The sequence below is a fragment of the Brassica rapa genome, chromosome A06, assembly GCF_000309985.2.
Source record: "Brassica rapa cultivar Chiifu-401-42 chromosome A06, CAAS_Brap_v3.01, whole genome shotgun sequence".
Lineage (NCBI taxonomy): Eukaryota > Viridiplantae > Streptophyta > Magnoliopsida > Brassicales > Brassicaceae > Brassica > Brassica rapa.
Window position 1 is genome coordinate 25,413,340 of NC_024800.2, and position 21,388 is coordinate 25,434,727.

The 21,388-nt window shown below is 37.5% G+C and overlaps 4 protein-coding genes across 6 annotated transcripts; 2 read left to right on the forward strand and 2 right to left on the reverse strand.

Moving 5' to 3' along the window:
* On the forward strand, positions 1 to 4,367 carry LOC103875288 (protein DETOXIFICATION 29). Its single transcript, XM_033272713.1, has 8 exons — positions 1 to 194; positions 1,039 to 1,580; positions 1,665 to 1,751; positions 2,260 to 2,316; positions 2,425 to 2,663; positions 3,194 to 3,312; positions 3,426 to 3,512; positions 3,607 to 4,367. Exons 1-8 carry the CDS (start codon positions 192 to 194, stop codon positions 3,676 to 3,678), a joined length of 1,206 nt encoding a protein of 401 aa, XP_033128604.1. The 5' UTR covers positions 1 to 191; the 3' UTR covers positions 3,679 to 4,367.
* LOC103875287 lies at positions 4,218 to 5,844 on the reverse strand. Its single transcript, XM_009153795.3, has 4 exons — positions 5,284 to 5,844; positions 5,019 to 5,171; positions 4,731 to 4,936; positions 4,218 to 4,650 (listed from the first exon to the last, which is right to left on the reverse strand). The coding sequence occupies exons 1-4, from the start codon at positions 5,776 to 5,778 to the stop codon at positions 4,443 to 4,445; spliced, it is 1,062 nt and encodes a 353-aa protein (XP_009152043.1). The 5' UTR covers positions 5,779 to 5,844; the 3' UTR covers positions 4,218 to 4,442.
* A 717-nt stretch (positions 5,845 to 6,561) lies between these two features.
* LOC103875290 (inorganic phosphate transporter 2-1, chloroplastic) lies at positions 6,562 to 9,357 on the reverse strand. The gene is made up of 3 exons (XM_009153797.3): positions 8,141 to 9,357; positions 7,711 to 7,902; positions 6,562 to 7,604 (listed from the first exon to the last, which is right to left on the reverse strand). The coding sequence occupies exons 1-3, from the start codon at positions 8,882 to 8,884 to the stop codon at positions 6,783 to 6,785; spliced, it is 1,758 nt and encodes a 585-aa protein (XP_009152045.1). The 5' UTR covers positions 8,885 to 9,357; the 3' UTR covers positions 6,562 to 6,782.
* Positions 9,358 to 10,740: 1,383 nt separating this feature from the next.
* On the forward strand, positions 10,741 to 15,219 carry LOC103875292 (probable pre-mRNA-splicing factor ATP-dependent RNA helicase DEAH5). 3 transcript variants are annotated; one of them, XM_009153799.3, is made up of 3 exons: positions 10,741 to 11,536; positions 11,567 to 14,191; positions 14,641 to 15,219. In XM_009153799.3, exons 1-3 carry the CDS (start codon positions 11,070 to 11,072, stop codon positions 15,032 to 15,034), a joined length of 3,486 nt encoding a protein of 1,161 aa, XP_009152047.1. In that variant the 5' UTR covers positions 10,741 to 11,069; the 3' UTR covers positions 15,035 to 15,219. The 3 variants fall into 3 exon arrangements, with proteins under 3 accessions (XP_009152047.1, XP_033128594.1, XP_009152046.1); XM_033272703.1 differs by having other exon boundaries at positions 10,742 to 11,529; positions 11,560 to 14,191; XM_009153798.3 differs by having other exon boundaries at positions 10,747 to 14,191.
* The last annotated feature ends 6,169 nt before the right edge of the window (positions 15,220 to 21,388 follow it).

Sequence of the window (21,388 nt, forward strand, 5' to 3'; positions counted from 1 at the left end):
GTGGATTCGTCAAGGAGTTTAACGTGGAGACCAAAAAGCTATGGTACCTGGCCGGTCCAGCCATTTTCACGTCCGTGAACCAATATTCTCTTGGCGCCGTTACTCAGGTATTCGCTGGTCACGTCAGCACCATCGCTCTCGCCGCCGTCTCTGTGGAAAATTCTGTTATCGCCGGATTCTCTTTTGGCATCATGGTAAATTACATCACACCCCTACAACATTTGCGAGTTTGCAAAACGTGGAAAATGTTTGCATTTTACTAATAAAAATATAACAAACTTATTTGTTTTATTCAATATTAAAAAAAAAATCTTCCTTTCAGGAAAAATATATTCATTTTTTTTCTTCACATTAATACATAAAGAAATTACGATAAATACCATAAAGTGACTTTTTAGATGAGTGACCATTTATGTATATTTATGGTCTCATTTACGAACGTAATAAAATTGTCCTCGCAATATAAATTAGTTTCAACCACAGTATATTTTTGTTTTCAAAGTCCAAGTATTTAATTTAAACAGTTATATACTAATATGGTCATATGTTTAATTTAAGATTCAATTTTGTTTATCATAGGCATTAATCCAAATGCATAAATCGAACCAGGCATAAGTTAGTTTTAGGACTTTTAGTACCATTTTTTTTAGATATTTATTTGCAGTGGGTGTAAACAAATAGCAAATAATAATATCTATGAATATACGAGGTTTAGGTTAGGACGTCTAGTATGCACCCCCTGCCACACAAAATATACTTTTTTGTTGATCGATTTATCATCCGATTTGGTTATAGGCAAACAAATGAAAATTAATTCTATTATTTTCTAGTCAAAACAAATATAACACCTTTACACATTTGGAAACAAATTTGACTTTATAATCAACCTCTTAACATTTGCAACGAAAAGACTTTGTAATCAACCAGTCGTATATCAATGTAAATAGTTATGTATTTAACGAAACGTTCACATTTAATACTCATATACTTTTCTTTTGTTTTGTAATAACGTATGGGTGTGATTGTGAACGTGATTAGCTTGGCATGGGAAGTGCGTTGGAAACGCTATGTGGGCAAGCGTTTGGAGCGGGGAAATTATCTATGCTTGGCGTTTACCTGCAGCGATCATGGGTGATCCTAAACGTGACGGCTCTTATCCTCACTCTCCTCTACATCTTCGCCGCCCCAATCCTCGCCTCCATCGGCCAAACTCCGGCGATCTCTAGCGCTGCCGGGCTTTTTTCCATCTACATGATCCCTCAAATCTTCGCTTACGCCGTTAATTTCCCAACCGCTAAGTTCCTCCAATCACAAAGCAAGATAATGGTCATGGCCGCTATTTCCGCTGCTGCGCTGGCTCTCCACGTGCCTATCACGTGGTTTGTCATGGAGAAGCTCAAGTGGGGCATGGCGGGTCTAGCCGTCGTGCTTAATGCCTCCTGGTGGTTCATTGACGTGGCACAGCTCGTGTACATATTTAGTGGCACGTGCGGTGAAGCTTGGTCTGGTTTATCATGGGAAGCTTTTCACAACTTGTGGGGTTTCGTTAGATTGTCTTTGGCTTCTGCTGTTATGCTCTGGTGAGTCTATACCCGACCTGCTCGTTGATTAATATTGATATTAACGATCGTTAATTTAATTGATTTTTTGTTTTACTTTTGAAGTTTGGAGGTTTGGTATTTTATGGCAATCATATTATTTGCTGGATATTTGAAGAATGCTGAAGTATCAGTAGCCGCACTCTCCATCTGGTAAATATTAAATTTTATTAGTATTTGTTACTATACACGTTAACTCAACGTCATTTTTTGTTTAAAAGTCACTGAACGTCATTTACGCACTACTGATGTTCAGTTTCTTTCTTTTAAAAAGTTATCATCAATCAAGATCTTCTTTATAATTAATAATTAATACATCGTGCATAGACCATGCTGCATGGCAGACTTAATTAAGTGTAAGTTATCTTTTAGTCGTTGCTTTCTTGGGCAGTGAAACCCTACTAGTTAAATAGTTTGATTGGATCATTATTAAACTCTTTCATTTCTTCAAAGTTTAACTTTGTTGTCATACTGTACTATATAAATATACACATCAAAGGACCAATAAGAAAACTAAAATCGGATGTCGAATATGTCCTTCTTATTATTCTTTTGTCGGCATACATATAATCTGATATGATCGTAAAAATATTGTATAGTAAGAACGATTATTCTTTAAATCTATGCATCTAATCATTTTAAAAATAAATTGAAACTGTAGCATGAACATTTTGGGATGGACCGCCATGGTTGCAATTGGGATGAACACAGCCGTCAGGTAAAACCACGTGCCGTTCACACATGCACAAATAAAAATTTCATTGAACTTCTCTGGCCTATAACTTTTAAGAATATAAACATTTGAAACGATCTCAAACTGGTGCAGTGTGAGAGTGTCAAACGAATTAGGAGCAAACCATCCAAGAACGGCCAAGTTCTCACTAGTAGTAGCAGTGATAACATCGACGCTGATTGGAGTCATTGTATCGACCGTTCTACTCATATTTAGGAATCAGTACCCATCATTATTTGTGGGCGATGAAGAAGTCATCATTCTCGTTAAAGAACTCACACCAATACTTGCAGTCTCCATTGTCATCAATAATGTGCAACCTGTCTTATCAGGTAATCCGTCTAACTATCTCAAAATAAAAACTTGTTCATTTGGGTTTGATTCAATATCTGTATTTTAGCCTTAGATCATACATAGTTTATCTTTTAGCTTAATAAGTTTAGTTTTCTTTTCTAGTTTGACTAATGGATTTAAGTTTGGACGACGTTGGTCTTTTGGTGCGGTTCTTGTTTTGGGGTTTCGGTTACGGTTTGTGAATAGTATGTCCGAGCTAAAACTAGTTTTGTTTTGGTAAACATTTTGCTTAGACAGACTTTTTCTTTAGGCTTGGGTTTATTAAACAAACCAACATTGTCTTTTGTTCTATTTTTTTTTATTTACTGTAATTGCTTGTTTTTTTTTATTATTTCCGTTCATTTTAGTCAGTTTCTTATAACATCACGTCCTTGTTGTGTATATATATATGTTCGATATAGATATTAGGAAATATACATCTAATAAATTAAACTGGGCTGTGTCGTTGGCATATGAGAATCTTATTTTAAAAATCCGATGACAATATGCTAATAAATGGAAACGTCAGGGGTGGCTGTGGGGGCTGGATGGCAAGCAGTGGTGGCGTACGTTAACATCGCATGCTACTACTTGTTTGGAATCCCATTTGGTCTATTGTTAGGATACAAGCTCGACTTTGGTGTAAAGGCAAAAATGATACCCAAAGTCCACGTCTATCATCACATTAATTTATACAACCTTTGAAAACGTAAAAGTTCAGAACTCAAAAGACTAATGTTACAAAATATTTGATGTATCAGGGAATCTGGTGTGGGATGTTAACGGGAACTGTGGTTCAGACAATAGTCCTGACGTGGATGATCTGCAAAACAAATTGGGCCAAGGAGGTAAAACTCAACAGCATTGGAAAAAGTCTTTACTTTTGTTTCTAAATAAAACTCTCCGATGTTCTAGCTGAACGCGATGTGTGTTGTTATGTAGGCTGCAATGGCTGATGACAGGATAAGAGAGTGGGGAGGAGAAGTATCGGAAATAGAGCAACTCTCGAACTAAAAAGACATTACGTACGTAAACTAGTACTCATATCAAAGAAACTCAGCTCGCCATTTATGTTTGGATCAACAGCACTTTGTATCTTAATTTTAGAGTTGAAGGCATTTCACCCTAAATTTTATAATAATTACTTACGGAAAACTTAAAATTAGCTGGGGTAAGTCGATACAACTCCGATGGACCACGTAATGACACTGGAAGCAAAAGTATAAACCGGCTCCGATTTGTTGACCAACCCACAAGCATCGATATGTTGTTCTGTAGCTTACTCTCCCACTTTAGTCTCGTACATTCCTATGATACACAACGGCAATGTACCATTTAATATTGTAAAGAACTAGTGAGTACACAAATCTATAAACAACTTGTCAATAAAATTATCAATTTTCTTTCATTTAAGCACAAGACATGGCCCCACACGAGGCAAGTTTTAGTACGATGAATAATCCACAATTAGTTGTATACGTTATCTTCCATTACGTGGACCGGAAGTCAATACACATGCTCGTGAACTGATGCTTGTCTCAAGACACGTGACGTGAGTTTTCAAACTTCTTTACTTCATTAAATAAACAATTACAAAAGTAATACAGAACAAAGTGATATAGTTCCAGGCATCAAACACTTTTTATCTACAATGAGATATGATTACATCTACTTGCAAGTTTATACATCCATATATTCAAATATAATTACAAGACAAGTGAGAGAAAGATGAAACAGTACCACGCCTGGGAAGAAAGAGTTTATTCCTCCTCTTTCACTTATCTTTGCAGCAAAAGTGCTGCACCAACTAAACCGAACCAGAGTGTCAACGAAAGCCAAAAGACTTTGTTCTTCTCCATTCCGACAGGTGGTCGCCAAACCAACAGCTTCCCTAGAAGGTCTTCACTCGAGTTGAGCTGATTCGTAGTCGATGCATTCATTCTCCTGTCCTTGTCCCTCTCCTTGTCACTCCATGTCACTGCATAGCTGTGTGCAACATAACACCATTTTTAAAGTGATGTCGATATGCATGAGCCAAGTTGGACACAGAACATAAATGAATATACCTGTCATAGCTTGAACCGATCATGGGTATGGTAACCATTTCCTCCTGAGAGATCTTGAGCTTAGGAGCTTGCAAGATATACCTAAGCTCAGAGGCTTGACGACGAATACCAGGACTCGGGTGTCTCTTCTCTAGTTGCTGATAAAGATCAATGCAATCAGCGTGGCGATTATTGGCCTCATATGCCATAGCTAACCAAATTTGAATCTGGCAAATCAATATATCATTAGCAAATAATTTCTTATTATAAAAAAAATGGAAAATACCTAATGGTGTTTTATCGACCAACCTCACCACCAAAGAGCGTTGGCCTTGGGATAATGGTAAGAGCTCCTTCAAGAAACTCTATTGCTCGTCCATACATGCCTTTACCATAAGCCTTTTGACCCAACTCAAACATCAACTCTGCAGTTGCTCTCCTCTCCGCTTGCTCCTGAGCTACCTGCTCCCACCAATCTCTTCAATGAACACATCTCAACTAAACTAATCTTAAAAGCTTCATGAGCAAGTAACATCAATATTTAATTAAGTAACATAACCTTATAAGAACGCACCTTTTCAAGCTCTCTTTTGACCCTCATCCTCTTCTTCTCCTCAGAATCATCATCGCCACCTTCTTCATCAATCTTATACTGCAACTCCTCTGCTTTCCTCTCAAGCTCCTTCATATCCTGCAACTCCTTAACTCTCCTCTTCATCTCCTTCTCAACATCGTACGCTTTCTCTTCTTCGTCGTCACTCTCCTTCCCGTCACCGCCGCCGCTTTCCTCCTCGCTGGATCCCGCTTCGTCGTAATCCACGGCGTTAGCCCTTGATTTCGCTTTTCCGCGCTTCAAACCCCGGCGAACTCGAGCCTCTCCTTCCGATTCGAGAGGCTTGTTGGAGGAGAGAGACGCGTAGTGAGAAGAAACGTAACTGTTGTGTGAGTCTCTCTTCGGTAGATTCAGAACGACGTCGACGACAGCCAATCGAATTCTCCGATCAGTGATCACCGTACGATGAGAGTTGACGTCGAGTAACAGCGCCACGTTTCCGATAACCGCCGCCATGGAAACACTAATGAAAATGAGGAAGAAGCAGAACCAGAGAAGCAAAGAGATAGCTTTGGTCGGGAGATATCTCTAATTCGTGGTGACAGTTAATGATGTGACTACAGTACCCTCGGATTTTTAATTTGAGATCGCTGAAGGGACTAGGCGTGTGAGGGTAGTTTGGTCATTAAAGTAGGAAGTCATGTCGATTTTCCTAAAGGACGCGTGTACGAAAAGTAAGAGATGCGCGCGTCTCACGAAAACAACATGACATATATGACTTACATTTCTCCGATGAGTAAACAAACACCAAGTCGTTTTAGTAGAAATTAAACGACACCCACTTTATTTCGATTTTACCAGGACGACGAGAGATGAAACAGAGCAAGAAAGCTTGGATTATATTTTTGTCAAAAGCATAGAGCTCTAATCATCATTGAATTTAGATATCCATTCAGATTCGGTTTTAGTAATATTTAAAGTAGACTATTTAATTTTTATTTTTATTTAATCTTATTTAACTATAATATTATAATTTAAATATCTTTTTTAACGTTTATAGTTATTTTAAATTTAGTTAATATTATTTTTACATTTAAATATCTTATAGTTGAAGTTATATAAACGTAAAATTAAATATTTGAAATATTCGTTGGGTTTCAAATATTTATTCACAATGCTACTTTGGATTTTACATTTTTAAGGACTTTTTGTATTTTTAGATTTATAAAATACCCATTTGATTTTAAATTGGATTTGGTTGATATTCAAAATTCAGAAGAAAAAAAAAACATTTTAACATGATATGTTCAATACTTTTACAGTTTAGATCTATTGGAATTTTCGATTCAATTACAAATGTGCCCAAACCCAATTCTTACATAGGGACTTCACCGATTGATGAACATCCAGAATCATAGGGAGGGAACAATCTCCACATACAGTTTTAAGGTTTTTTGAATTCGAATCAATCAAAGCCAACAACAACATAGAAGAAGAAGATCAATCTCACACCCTTCGTCTCACAACACAAAAGATAAGATCTTAGTGAAAACCCAAGTATAGATCACAGCGAGCGTAGCCCCCACAGGAATCGTAACAAGCCACGAAGCCACGATCTCCTTCACCGTCTCCGCCCTCACGCTATTAAGCCCCCTCGCGAACCCAACCCCCATCACAGCTCCAACGAGCGTATGCGTCGCCGATATCGGAAGCCCCAACTTCGACGCGAACAGAACCACCGTCGCCGCGGCGAACTCCGCCGCGAACCCCCTCGTCGGCGTAAGCTCGGTGATCTTCTTCCCTATCGTCGCGATCACTCTGTACCCCCACATCGTGAGCCCCGCGACGATCCCGAACCCTCCCCACGCGAGAACGTCGATCGGGATCACGATCTCCCCTCCTCCTCCGGCGCCTGCTCCTCTCTGGAGGATGCTCAACGCCGCGGCCAAAGGGCCGATGGCGTTGGAGACGTCGTTGCCTCCGTGGGCGAAGGACATGAAGCAGGCGGAGAGGACTTGCATGTAGCCGAAGACTCCGTAGACTATCTTCAGCTGCGTGCCTGTTGGGCCTGCGATCTCCGAGAGGAAGCCTATTTCTTTGGGCTGGGTTTGGGCCGTGTCGTGTGGTTTGGTTTTCGCTAGGAGGTGGCCGAGCTTGTTGCGGATGATTCTGTCGAAGATTATGGCTCCTGCTGCTCCGCAGGCTAAGGCTTGTGATAGAGCTATGGGGAAGGTTTTGCTTAGAGGGAATGCGGCTGAGGAGATGCTTGCTATGCCTACGAACACGGCGACGGGGGCTGCTGCTGCGGCGGCTTGTCCTGGGTTTGGTGCGCTGTAAACAAACTGAACAGAAGAGAAGAAGAGTTTGCCAAAGGTAGTAGGAAGAATGAGGTTGACTTTAAGTAAGTACAAAGATTGATTTGGTTTGGTTTGGTTTGGTTTTACTTACTCTCCTGATGCATTTGTAGACTAGAAAGGAAACTAGAGCTCCCATTACAGGAGAGATCACCCAAGATGAAGCCACTTTAGCTAAAGAACTCCAGAACACGGCACCAGCTCCACCGTATACCAGTCCAAATCCAACCATTGACCCCACGATACAGTGAGTTGTTGATACTGGCCATCCATAGTAAGAAGCCACCTGTGAAAATTCACAATTACACAATCGTTTTCACTATTAGTTCTCTGTTTGTGGGAAAGTTATTAACTTTACTAAATAATCTCTTGAAAATAGTGCAAAAAAAAGCATAAATGTTTTTCAGGCACTGCAGTTAGGTTCTGTACTTGTATCATATGTTATTGCCATCCTATAAGGTACCGACTTTGCTCAATCTATTTATTGAAACTAGTGAGGAAGAAGGGAAAGAGAAGATGGGAACCTGTAACCAAGTTCCAGCTGCAGCCAAGGAAGAGAGAAGACCAGCGAAGAGCAACATATCTTTCCCTTGGAACACATTAGCCATGAGAATCCCTTTCTGCATCGTGCTAGTCACGTGAGTTCCCATCAAGAGGGCACCTGAGAATTCAAGAACTGCAGCCGTGATCACAGCTTGCCGGATTGTTAGGGCTCCGGATCCAACAGAAGTCCCCATGGCATTGGCCACATCATTAGCTCCGATGTTCCACGCCATGTAGAAACCGAAGAGTAGTGTCGCGTAAGAGAGGATCTTGGTCTTGAGAGCGAGTCCTTGTCCCAGGGATTTCATGAAGAGTGGTAAGGAGAGTGCAGAGAAGGCGATGACTATGGTGATTGCCCTGGCTGTTTTGGACGAGATGTTAAAGGCATTAGCCATTCCAGAGAAGTCGCCAGTAGCTTCCGGATTACCTTTACCATCTGATTCGTTCGAATTGGTGGAAGAGTTGTGAGAATTCTGTATCTGTTGATCGCCATGGTGTTGCTCATCTCCGTCAGCATAAGAAGAGAAGCTAGCTAAAGGGCAGACGAGTTTCAGCGGAAGAGAAGTGTGTTTCTGAGGAGAAAGGAATCGGGAACTGTTCTTCTTGAAGAAAGGAGATTCCTTGGGAGAGAAACAACCGATAGCTGATCTGGGTACGCAGAGGTGAGAAGTCTTGAGCATAAGCGAGTGGTTTCTAACAGAAGAGAAACCATAAGGGAGAGTCATTTCTCAGAAGAAAAACAAGAAGAGGGAGGAATAAGATGTATGTGGAACTAAGAGGAAAAGGTAGAGGGATGAGAATCTACAGAGATGGGATATGGGCCAAGGATGGTAAAGAATATGTTGGTGATGTTGATAATGAAGAAAATGGTGTTGCATGATGGAATTTGATTTCAGGAGACTAGAGAGAGAGTTAGTAGTGGTGGTGGCGCCGGGGAACGTGAGGTGGAGGTGAGAGGATTGAGTTTGGATGCTTCTTTGTGTTAGCATAAGCGTTATGAATTTGTGTGGTTCTTGTGGAGTGTTAGAGTGAGAGAGAGAGAGGCTCTTTTAGTTGGGCTTCTGGACCTCGCAAATATCCACTTCTAAAGGTAGAAAAAGGAGGGAATTTTTGTTCTTTGGATGTAGTTAAAGAAGAGAATTAGGTGGCACTTCTTAGATTTTCTATTTGAACGTGGTAGAATTGTTCCTTTTTATTTTGTTTAAAAAAATATCATAATGTTCTTTCTATAAATATCATAATGTTCTTATCATTTTTTTCATATTTCTTATTACAAAATACTGTATGTTCTTCACACTTTTTATTACAAAATATATGAGTGTGTATCGGTGGGGCAACTTGATTTCTTCATGTGGTTTATAAGTTAGGTGATACCATCTTCGAATGTACTCTCATTTGGGTAAATTTTTCAAGAATCCAGTTTAGTCATATTAAGTTCGGTTTCTATAACACATTAACACCTGTGTCGTAAATAAAACATGTTGGGTTGACCACATGCATGTCGACCAGATCGGTCCAAACTTTATTAATTAGGTCCAAAAAACATGTCTTAAAAATGTCTTTGATTATTTTCCAAATCATCCTTATACAATTTGATCATGAAAGATTTGAGGTTCAATCTTGTATTAAGAACTTGGTGACAGGATACTATTGAATATTTTTGTTTAATTTTGATTAGTTAAAATAGTGGTACCACATTGTATAGTAGGTTCATTAGGAAACATGACAAATAAACTACTAGACGATTTGGTGCTAGACTGAGTCTATAAATCATATCATGTTTGAATGCTTTCTAGTTCTCCGAGTTTGGGCCATATCTCTTATTCCAATTTTTCTGGGATGTTTTCCGTGTACATTACTATATGCGAATATAACTACCTTTTCATGTATAAAGGAACAAGAGACGAGCGCTGTAGTGATGGCTTCAATCCCGTAGATACTGTAGTATATATGGAAAGACGGAAGATCAGCAACTCGTCGTTGAATGTCCGTGCAAACTGCCTTGGCAAAGACGGAAGATCAGCAACTCGCCGTATGTCGACTGCTCTGCTCCAAGCTGGTTAACTGTCTATGCTAGCCAAACCAAAGCATCTTAATTTCATTTAAGTTTTATTTTCAATGTCAAAAAAAAACTACTAGACGATTTCATTTATTTGGAAAATTAGTAAGATTTAGATTAGTAAAATTATTACAAACATATTTAGTTGGTTAATCACATACTGGTTTACAAAATCATATCAAACTTTAAAATCTAAAACGCAAGACACCCACACAATTAGAATTTGAATCCAAAAGATATTGAACTTAGTATTAAACAACAAAAGATGATTGTCAATTCACTCAATCAATCAAGATTGTGTAGGTATCTATTTGACGTATTCTTAACTTCTTATAGCTCAGCACTATAAACAAATGATAAACAAACATAATTGTAAACAAATATTTGACCCAAATAATTTGTAAACAAATATTCCACATCATAATAAAAAATATTTGAATTATAAATAAAATCTATATAACTTTTTTTGCTAAAAAAAATCTATAAAAATCTTCTTGTAAAATATGTGTAAGTCCATTAACTGTAAATTGTTTCTTCTTTCTTTCAAAATCAAACTTTCATACAAGTAATAACATGAAATGATTGGGCTGTACAAAGATAGAACCCACAAAAAAAAAGTAAAGTAAAGAAGAAGTAGGATTTGCATATCTCTACCCAATTACAACAAAACCATAAAAAGGAAACACGTTTAAAACTATGCGTTTTGGGAAGAGTCGGCTATTTTAATTAAACAGAAGAAACCCAAAAAAAAAAAACAATCAGAGTAAAAAGGAAACCCTAGAAATCGATAAATACCAACGTGTTCTTCGATTCGATTCGATTCGATTCATCTTGTGTTGTTTCATACTGCCATGGAGAAGAAGGAGCTGAACAAGCTAAACCATCTCTCTCTCGTCTCCAACATCTGCAACGAATTGGAGACGCATCTAGGTCAAGCGCCGAAGGATCTGGCCGAGTACATCATCCATCTCGGCCGCAACTCCGAAACCGCCGACGAACTCGACAAGAAGCTGAAGAAGGACGGCGCGGAGCTTCCTGATTATTTCGTCCGCTCGCTGTTAACCGTAATCCACGGGATCTACCCTCCGCAGCCCAAGTCCGACGATGTAGAAGAAGATGGCGGCGAAAAAGAGAGATTCAAAGGCTTGGCGATTAGGGATACTAAGGATAAGGTCAAGGAGCTCGAGAAGGAGATTGAGAGGGAGGCTCAGGAGAGGCAGAGAGAGGAGGATCGGAATCGGAGAGGTTCCGGTAGGGATAGGGATCGAGATGATAGAAGGGATCGGTATGGAGATGGTGATGATAGAAGAAGTGATAGGCATAGGGGAAGATATGATGAAGGTGATAGGCATAGGGGAAGAGACCGTGGAGATGATAGAGGTGGTAGGCATAGGGGGAGATCACGTGGCGATGATGAAGGAGGAGAGGGAAGAAGTGATAGGCGTAGAGATCGTGGTGTGCAGGATGAGTACACTGGTGCGAATGAGCCTGAGTTGTATCAGGTATACAAAGGTAGAGTGACTAGGGTGATGGACTCTGGCTGCTTTGTTCAGTTTGATAGGTTTAGAGGGAAAGAAGGTTTAGTCCATGTTTCTCAGATGGCTACTAGAAGGGTTGATAGGGCTGAGAGTGTGGTGAAGCGGGATATGGAAGTTTATGTTAAAGTTGTATCTATTAAAGAGGGTGGTAAGTATAGTCTTTCTATGAAGGACGTTGATCAGAACACGGGGAGAGACTTGATCCCGCTGAAGAAGCCTTCAGATGATGATGATTTAGGGAGGAGTAATCCGTCGTATAGAACAAAGGATGGGCAAGTCACCAAGACTGGGATTTCAGGGATTCGGATTGTTGAGGAGAGTAATGTCGCGCCTTCACGTAGGCCACTGAAGAAGATGAGCTCCCCTGAGAGATGGGAAGCGAAGCAGCTCATTGCTGCTGGTGCTTTGAAAGCGAGTGAGTTTCCTGATTACGATGAGGATGGAGATGGGATGCTTTATCAAGAGGAAGGTGCTGAAGAAGAGCTTGAGATTGAGATGAATGAAGAAGAACCTGCCTTCTTACAAGGGCAGACTAGGTACTCTGTTGACATGTCTCCTGTTAAGATCTTCAAAAATCCAGAAGGTTCCTTGAGTCGTGCTGCTGCGCTTCAGTCTGCGCTCACCAAGGAGAGGAGGGAAATGAGGGAACAGCAGCAGAGAACGATGCTTGACTCCATCCCTAAGGATCTGAATCGTCCTTGGGAAGATCCTATGCCTGAAACTGGTGAAAGACATCTTGCTCAGGAGCTTAGAGGTGTCGGTTTATCTGCTTATGACATGCCTGAGTGGAAGAAGGATGCTTTCGGTAAAACTCCAACTTTTGGACAAAGATCAAAGCTTTCTATCCAGGAGCAAAGGGAGAGTCTTCCTATATACAAGCTGAAAAAGGAGCTAATACAGGCTGTGCACGACAACCAAGTTTTGGTGGTCATTGGTGAGACTGGGTCAGGGAAGACAACACAGGTTACTCAGTATCTTGCAGAAGCAGGTTACACAACTAAAGGAAAGATTGGATGTACTCAGCCTCGTAGAGTCGCTGCAATGTCTGTTGCAAAGAGAGTAGCTGAGGAGTTTGGTTGTCGTTTGGGAGAGGAAGTAGGATATGCAATTCGGTTTGAAGATTGTACGGGACCAGATACAGTGATCAAGTACATGACTGATGGTATGCTTCTAAGGGAGATTCTGATTGATGAAAACCTCTCTCAGTACTCTGTTATAATGCTTGATGAAGCTCATGAGCGGACAATTCACACTGATGTGTTGTTTGGTCTTCTAAAGAAGCTGTTGAAACGCAGGCTTGACCTTCGTCTGATTGTCACATCCGCCACACTGGATGCAGAGAAATTCTCTGGGTATTTCTTCAACTGCAACATCTTTACAATCCCTGGAAGAACCTTTCCTGTAGAGATTCTGTATACCAAACAGCCAGAAAGCGATTACCTGGATGCAGCTCTGATCACAGTTCTTCAGATTCACTTGACTGAGCCAGAGGGTGATATTCTTCTCTTCTTGACGGGACAGGAAGAAATCGATTCTGCGTGCCAGTCTCTCTACGAGAGGATGAAAAATCTAGGTAAAAACGTTCCTGAACTCATCATACTTCCTGTTTACAGTGCCCTCCCTAGTGAAATGCAGTCTAGAATATTTGATCCTCCTCCTCCTGGTACCCGGAAAGTGGTTGTAGCTACAAATATTGCAGAAGCCTCTTTGACGATAGATGGAATTTATTATGTTGTTGATCCTGGGTTTGCAAAGCAGAACGTGTACAATCCAAAGCAAGGACTAGAGTCGCTTGTCATCACTCCAATCTCACAGGCATCGGCGAAGCAGAGGGCTGGACGTGCTGGTCGTACTGGTCCCGGGAAATGTTACCGTCTCTACACAGAGAGCGCATACCGTAATGAGATGCCTCCTACATCAATCCCTGAAATCCAGAGGATTAACCTTGGAATGACAACCCTGACCATGAAAGCAATGGGCATTAATGACCTGTTGTCGTTTGATTTCATGGATCCACCCCAACCGCAAGCGTTGATCTCTGCTATGGAACAGTTGTACAGCTTGGGAGCTTTGGATGAGGAAGGACTGTTGACAAAGCTAGGTAGAAAAATGGCTGAGTTTCCTCTTGAGCCACCGCTCTCTAAGATGTTGCTAGCGAGTGTTGATCTTGGGTGCAGCGATGAGATTTTAACGATGATTGCTATGATCCAGACGGGAAACATATTTTATAGACCGAGGGAGAAGCAAGCTCAAGCAGACCAGAAGAGGGCAAAGTTTTTCCAGCCTGAAGGTGACCACTTGACATTGCTAGCTGTATATGAAGCTTGGAAAGCTAAGAACTTCTCAGGTCCATGGTGTTTTGAGAACTTCATACAGTCAAGATCACTACGACGTGCTCAAGACGTGAGGAAACAGCTTCTCAGCATTATGGACAAGTAAGTAACTAAACTAAATTGGCCTTAATTTTGTTAAGTGTGTGACAAGTCGAGTCTCTTAATGTCAGATTTTTATTAAGTAACTAAACTAAACTAAACTAGCATTGGTCTTAAGTTCTTAAGTGTGATAATCAACCTAAACTAGCGTTGACCTTATGTTTGTTAGTGTGTGACAAGCCGAGTCTCTTGAAGTCTGATTTTGAATAAATACCTAAGCTATAGTAGCATTGACCTTAAGTTTATAAGTGTTTGACAAAGTCCAGTCTCTTAGCGTCTGGGGTTGATTAAGTAACTAACCTAAACTAGAATCGACCTTAAGTTTGCTAGTGGTTGACAAGTCGAGTCTCTTAAATTGTGATTTTGATAAACTAACCTAAACTAGCATCGACCTTAAGTTTGTTAGTATGTTACAATTCCAGTTTCTAAACGTGTGATTTTGATGTTTACAGATATAAACTAGACGTGGTGAGTGCGGGAAAGAACTTCACGAAGATAAGGAAAGCGATCACAGCAGGATTCTTCTTCCATGGAGCAAGAAAAGATCCGCAGGAAGGTTACAGGACGCTTGTGGAGAATCAACCGGTTTACATACATCCGAGCAGTGCATTGTTCCAGAGACAACCAGATTGGGTGATATATCACGATCTTGTGATGACGACCAAGGAGTACATGCGAGAAGTGACCGTGATTGACCCGAAGTGGCTTGTTGAGCTAGCTCCAAGGTTTTTCAAAGTGGCTGATCCAACCCATATGAGCAAGCGTAAGCGCCAGGAACGCATAGAGCCTTTGTATGATCGTTATCACGAGCCCAACTCATGGCGTCTCAGTAAGAGACGTGCTTGAGAGAGAGACTTCAAGTTTTATTCTTCCTTTGGTTTATTACGCAAATCCTCAAATGTCCTACTGTTTTTTCCACCTTTCTCATGTATTCAAAGCTAAAAATTAACAGTATGCTGGATGAGTAAAAGACTTATCATGTTTTTCTTGACATGTATGTGATTTTGGAAGACATTTCATTATTTGTCACACGAGCTACCACGAGTAATACAATATTATATCCTGTTTAGAATTTCTATTTCAGATGTTCAAATGAGGGAGCAAGCTCATGTGACATGGATACAACACGAGTGTGATTGGAGTTTGACATAATTCTGCTGAGATAGGATGACTTCTGTTTCTTGTTTATTAGTAGTGTTGGTGAAGAAACTCCATAATATTCTTTGTTGCAGAATCCTGCTTCTCTCCATCATCAGTATGTTTTGTACCAAGACCTGTTTTAAAAACCATTGATGGTGTTAATGAATGAGCATGGTCTGCTTCTCAAAACCACAACAATGTTCACAGTGAAAATCAGGTCAAAGGATCTATGTCTACTCCCAAGAAACCAGCATTGTGGTTCTCTAAAACAGAGCACGAGCCTTTCCCTTTGGAAGTGTTACAGTCGGAGATACTAGTTCGGTTTCAAGTCTTTATTTGTTTTTATACATACAATACGGATCTTACAAGTTTTAATGTCAGGTTTTCAAATTGATCAATTATTAGATATGTCAAACTATCCCCTGGCACTGGACCATGCAGCTTTCCATTAGTGGAAATCCATAATGCAATTTGTTCACCTTTCTAGTGAAGATTAATCACGAGTTGTGGTATTTTTTGGTAAATCCGATTTATCACTCTTTCGTGTGTAATAGCAATTCAAAAACAGAAAACGAAGTTATAGACGGGGTCATTGATGAACGCATCTATACTATTAAAAGGGAATCACTCCTAAAAAATCTACTTAAACAAGGTTGTTGGACCATTTCATTAGACTTAACTATTTATTTGGTCTTAACTTATATTTCTCTAACTATATAAATACTTTACATAATTTAAATGAATTCATTTATTATTTTTTCATAATCTATTATATAATTGTTCTAACAATAAATCCATATGGATATATGATAGATTATTCAAATGTGATCATTACCACATATAATTTTATTAATAGTATAAACTTTTAATGGTTTAGTTATGTTTAATAGGTATATAATTTGTATTTTAAAATTTTAAGTATTCATTTGGTCCTTACTTTGGTTTATATTTTTTCTATGCTCGATTATTTATGAAATTCAGCTTAATTTTGAGTTTTTTTTTCAGTTTGGTACGATTCAGTGTACTCGGGTAAATGTACTCAAACCTATACATTATCTCTTATATAAGAAGAATGTATTTAATTTCAAAAATAAACCCGCGCTTTCTAAGCGCGGATCAAAATCTAGTGAGATGTTAAATGTACTGATAGAAAACGAAGTTATAGACCGGGTCTTTTTTGAACGCATGAGATGCTAAATGTACTGATATACATATACTATACTACATGTCTTTCAGTCTTTGGATAAATACAATAATAGAAGAAATATATTAGTATTTTTCAATTAATAGAAAGAGGATAACACTTTCGCATATAAAAATAAAAAAGGACTAATCATGTAGAATTGGTCATCGCCGGTTCGTGATTTAAAATGCGAGGTGACATTTACATAGTAACCATTTATTTTGGACAAATGCTGTTTATATAATAGTCCCATTGTCGATCCCTATACAAAGTCATTCTCTCAATTATTTTCCCACTAATACTTAAAAATATAAAACGTTATCTGTTTGGTAGTATTCTAATCTCAATTCGTTGTCTTATTCTTATTTCTTCTAAAATACTAAGATTTTTTTGTCAGCCAAAATAATTTATTAAGAGACAATAATGGATTATATATTAGTTAGGATGTTACTCAAACTATCATGAATGGTCGACCGGCCAGACATAAATTATATAGTTTTAACGAAAATAGTAGAGATTGCTTTAACAAGGAATTATCATGGTATTACCAATGCATATCTGATACCTCCATATTTTTTCAAAAAAATGTAGTGAATTGGAATTTTACTTTAACCTTACTCCCTTTTAAAATAAAACTGAAATAATGAAGACATATTATTATTTTATTTTTAGAATAATCTTATCTACTCTTTTTCTTTAAACAATCTCATTTACTCTATTAGAAAATGAAGTAGGTTTAGAGAAGATTTTAAATAGTGATGTTGAAAATGCTTTTATATGTGATATCGGTTTTAATATGTCTTCATATGGTCTTTAATGGTAATCTGTGATTTCATTTAATTAAATAGGTATAAGTTAAATAGAATTTTTTTTTTGACATTTCTAATATTTTGATTGATATTAATGAGAACCTTCTATATCATCAAAATACGTTAAACAAAGTAAAGAAAATCTAATGGGGCTTCTTTTAGATTGCTGTTGTCCATCACATCATTATGTTCACTAAAATCATTTACCATCTTATAAATTATGCTCCGCATACATTATGTTCAATTCAAACAAAACGGTATCGATCCATAATTTATAAGAAGAAAACATATATATATAAACTCTACACAAGTGATTCTAATTAAGCATATGAGCATGAGCCCACGAAACAAGAGCACTTCCACACCATTTATTGTGTCTTGTAAATAGATAACTTTAGATTTTCTAAACCCTATCTAAACTTTAAAGCATCCAAAAATACACTCACACATGGTCCACGTATACGCGACCGCGACCATTTATTTGTTTTCGTTAATGCTTAATGAAGTATTAAAAGTTCGTAAAAATGATTAGATGCTCTCATTATTTTAAATATACTTTACCTAATCTGTTTGTTTGTCCTTGATTAATTATGAAAGCGTAAGTTTAGCTAGACTCATTTCCTAAAAGCATATTCTTGTGACCCAATCGTTATTAATAGTACTATTATTTTGGCTTTTTCCCGTCTGATAGATTACTCTATGGGGTTATTTGTGAAATAACCAAAACAAAAATCAAAATTAGGTTTTCAGTTGTCTGTATATTTTTTTTTTCTTTAGCAATGCCTCGCCTAAAAATCGATATGGTTTAAGCTAGCGATACAATCTTCAAATAGTAAAATTATGTAATCATCGTAGCACGACTGTATTAGTTTATGGAAGATTGTAATCCAACATATACAGAATTATGATAATATATATGTTTTTGTTGGTAAAAACAATATGTTATAAAAATATATATGTTCTTGTTGGTAAATTACTTTATATAAGTTCCGTATGTTTTTTTAGAATTGCCTTATGAGTTCCATATGTTTTAAACAAGTTTCACAAATGCTGTAAATTTGTGGGTTATGTATGTGTTTGTATTAGTATATATATCAATGATTTATATCGGTAATTGTTATACCATGCAAGAGTTCTTTAAAATAATAAAGAGACAGTAAAACGGGTGTCTTCATATAGAAAATATGTTACACTCGTTTGCAAAAAAGAAAAAAGAAAAAAAAAATATATATATATACGTGATTAATTTTTGTTCATTTTGAACATACGTTTTAACTAGCTAGATATTATTGTTATCAACTAATATATTGTAAAGATCACTGTTCAAAGATTATAACTTATGGTTTATGTTAGTATCATCTGCGCAACCATTTGAGTTCAAAACTTCAAATTCGTCTAATACATTCTTCACAGTATGAAATTTGGTTAAAACTCAATAGTTATTAATTACATTACATGCAGTCAATTTACTCGTTATTCATTGTTTTCGTTCGTTAGTCTTTTGTATCCGCTATCCGTTTTGCATAAACTATATTTTTCGCACAATTTATTATTTTACCACTCTTATAATTTTAAACGATGTAATCACAGCTGCATGACTTTAAAGGGTCCCTTGAACAAAAAAAAAAAACTTCTAACGGTATATTTATGTAAAACTTTTACGAAATTTCAACATCTTCGTAAAGCATTTATTTAAATATCTGGGAACAAAAGAAAACTTGAGCGGTCTATAAATTGGCCACCGGCCATTGTGTCAGGACGGCTATAATGGAGAAAAAGCTTCACAGGCCAGTCCATTATTGCGTTCTTCTATAATAATTAGTTTGATTTGATAATAGTGAATAATAATGTCTCGGTCTCGTAACAAGTGTTGTACCAAGAACATCATTGTTGATAGTAATAGTATCTTATTGATTTACTAACAATATGCTTATACATTTTAATTACATAGTTGTTTATTATAAGGTTGACAAAAAAAAAAGTTGTTTATTATAATTTTTTATCACATAGTTGTTTATTATAATTTATTGATATAAAATCAAATGTTTTCAGAATTTCTGAACATTTAAAATCTCATCTCATTTTAATATTTTTTTTTTCATTTTATCAGTGAAAAACTTTAAAAATAATTTCAGTAAAAATGTTCTGAAAGCTATTTTTTCATTTTTATATGGATTTATAATAAACTAATAAATCAGCAATAGATATAGTATATACGAGGGATGATGGTAGGAAAAAGTTAAAATAACAAAATAAAATAATATAAAATAGCAATTGCTGATTCATTATTTTATTATAAAAATAGTTGAACCAAGATGAAACAGAATCTAATAGGATCACTTATTTGTTATTTCATTTCCGAAGCATATACTCTATAGTTTATGAGAAGGGTGAGATAAATCAAGAACTAATATATGAAGAATGAGGGAAATCAAGAAAGTTACTAGAAAAAATTTCCCAGCAAAAGAAAAGGAGAAAATAATAAAAATGATTATAGATGAACACAGTTAATCAGAAGATTCAAGATTCAAGAGATATGAATATGGGCACCAAAGAAAAATAAAAACATGAGAAAATTAAGGAAAGTAATGGTCTACAAAAGTGGAAGGGAGTAAGGACAGTCTGGCACTTGTGATTGGTCAGTGACAAAGCCAACTGTATCCCATTCACTAACCTTATCTCTCTATAAACCGACCGACACGTGATCAAAATGGGACCAACCATGTGACTTCCCTTTCTTCTAACCGTCGCGGTTTGATAGTAAACCGCTTTTTGGTCTGGTTCGACCGTATCATACGATCTTTGCCAATTTCTTTGCTAAAACAAAGAACTTTAGCAAAGTCCTTTTCAACTATACTGACAATATGACTTTTTACTTGTGAAATAGGAGCATGTATTCTTTCAGATCGCAACAAAGTGTAATCAACAAAGACAGACTTCTCAGCTGGGGCTTGACTGTGAACCCGCTATGCCTCCTCTGTAACTCAGAGAATGAATCAAGAGATCATCTTTTTTTCAACTGCGATTACACTCATGCTCTCTGGTCTGGAATTGCCCAGCGATGTAACCTGCTTGCACTTCATTCCTGGAATGATACTCTTACGCAACTGCAGGGTCTCTCTGCGAACCGTTCTATCAGGCGCTTGACTCTCATGGCGGTAAAGGCCACCATTTACTGGATATGGAATGAACGCAACAGCAGACTTCATAGAGGTATCTTCAGAGACAAGGATTCCTTATTCCTGATCATAGACAGGCAGATCAGAAACAGGATATCGTCGCTTCGAGTTTCTCAACCGACGACTTCATCTACTATGATGCAGTGCTGGCTGACGATTGGGTAGTAGACAGCATGGCAAATCATCATCTCTATCTCGTCTGGTGATTTCTTCTCCACCCTTCTCTCTGTTCCGCCATCTCTTTCCCAACGACAAAACTACGGAGAAACCAAAGGGGCCATCACTATTCGACTAATGGGCTTACACCACTTTAATTTTTCACCTGGGCTGACTTTAATTCATAACTATGTGTTTCCTTTTGAATTGGGCAGGACTCGTTAAACACTAAAGCTGGGTTTGTAATATTTTTTTTCTTTTTGCTTTAAATATGAATGCCATTTACAAAAAAAAAAAAAAAAAAAAAAAAAAAACAAAGTATAATATTTTGTTGTATGGTAAAATCAAATTTTGATCAGAGAAAGAGTATTTTTAGGAACAAAATTAACCGACCATGTCTACTTTACATAGAAAAATAAAACACTTTTGGGTTTAACCTCTTTTACAACTAAGTTCGGATAAACATTTCTACTCCTGATAATATGAAATAAATGGTAGAAATATCCGACTATTTTGGAATAGTAACTTTATTGGTAAACTATATAATTATGAGAGACAATTCAACATGTATATATTTCAAAAACAATTACACTCAAATATTTTTAGAAGTTCCATACTATATAAACCTTTTTGGCTCGAATATTCCACAAAGATAGTAACCTAGTAGTTTGTATTATGTATCGCCGTTATCTACAATTTGACACGCACACAAACTTGGCTATATATATGCCTA

Coding starts and splice junctions, on each gene's coding strand:
- LOC103875287 (XM_009153795.3), bottom strand. CDS start 5,778: ATGGCGGCGGTTATCGGAAACGTGGCGCTGTTACTCGACGTCAACTCT. Junction 5,172..5,283: donor TCAAAAGAGAGCTTGAAAAG/GTGCGTTCTTAT, acceptor TGGTGGGAGCAG/GTAGCTCAGGAGCAAGCGGA. Junction 4,937..5,018: donor CAACGCTCTTTGGTGGTGAG/GTTGGTCGATAA, acceptor TTGATTTGCCAG/ATTCAAATTTGGTTAGCTAT.
- LOC103875290 (XM_009153797.3), bottom strand. CDS start 8,884: ATGACTCTCCCTTATGGTTTCTCTTCTGTTAGAAACCACTCGCTTATG. Junction 7,903..8,140: donor CAGCTGGAACTTGGTTACAG/GTTCCCATCTTC, acceptor GAATTTTCACAG/GTGGCTTCTTACTATGGATG. Junction 7,605..7,710: donor TCTACAAATGCATCAGGAGA/GTAAGTAAAACC, acceptor TCTTCTGTTCAG/TTTGTTTACAGCGCACCAAA.
- LOC103875292 (XM_009153798.3), top strand. CDS start 11,070: ATGGAGAAGAAGGAGCTGAACAAGCTAAACCATCTCTCTCTCGTCTCC. Junction 14,192..14,640: donor CTTCTCAGCATTATGGACAA/GTAAGTAACTAA, acceptor TGATGTTTACAG/ATATAAACTAGACGTGGTGA.
- LOC103875288 (XM_033272713.1), top strand. Junction 1,581..1,664: donor GCTTCTGCTGTTATGCTCTG/GTGAGTCTATAC, acceptor TTACTTTTGAAG/TTTGGAGGTTTGGTATTTTA. Junction 3,313..3,425: donor AGCTCGACTTTGGTGTAAAG/GCAAAAATGATA, acceptor TTGATGTATCAG/GGAATCTGGTGTGGGATGTT.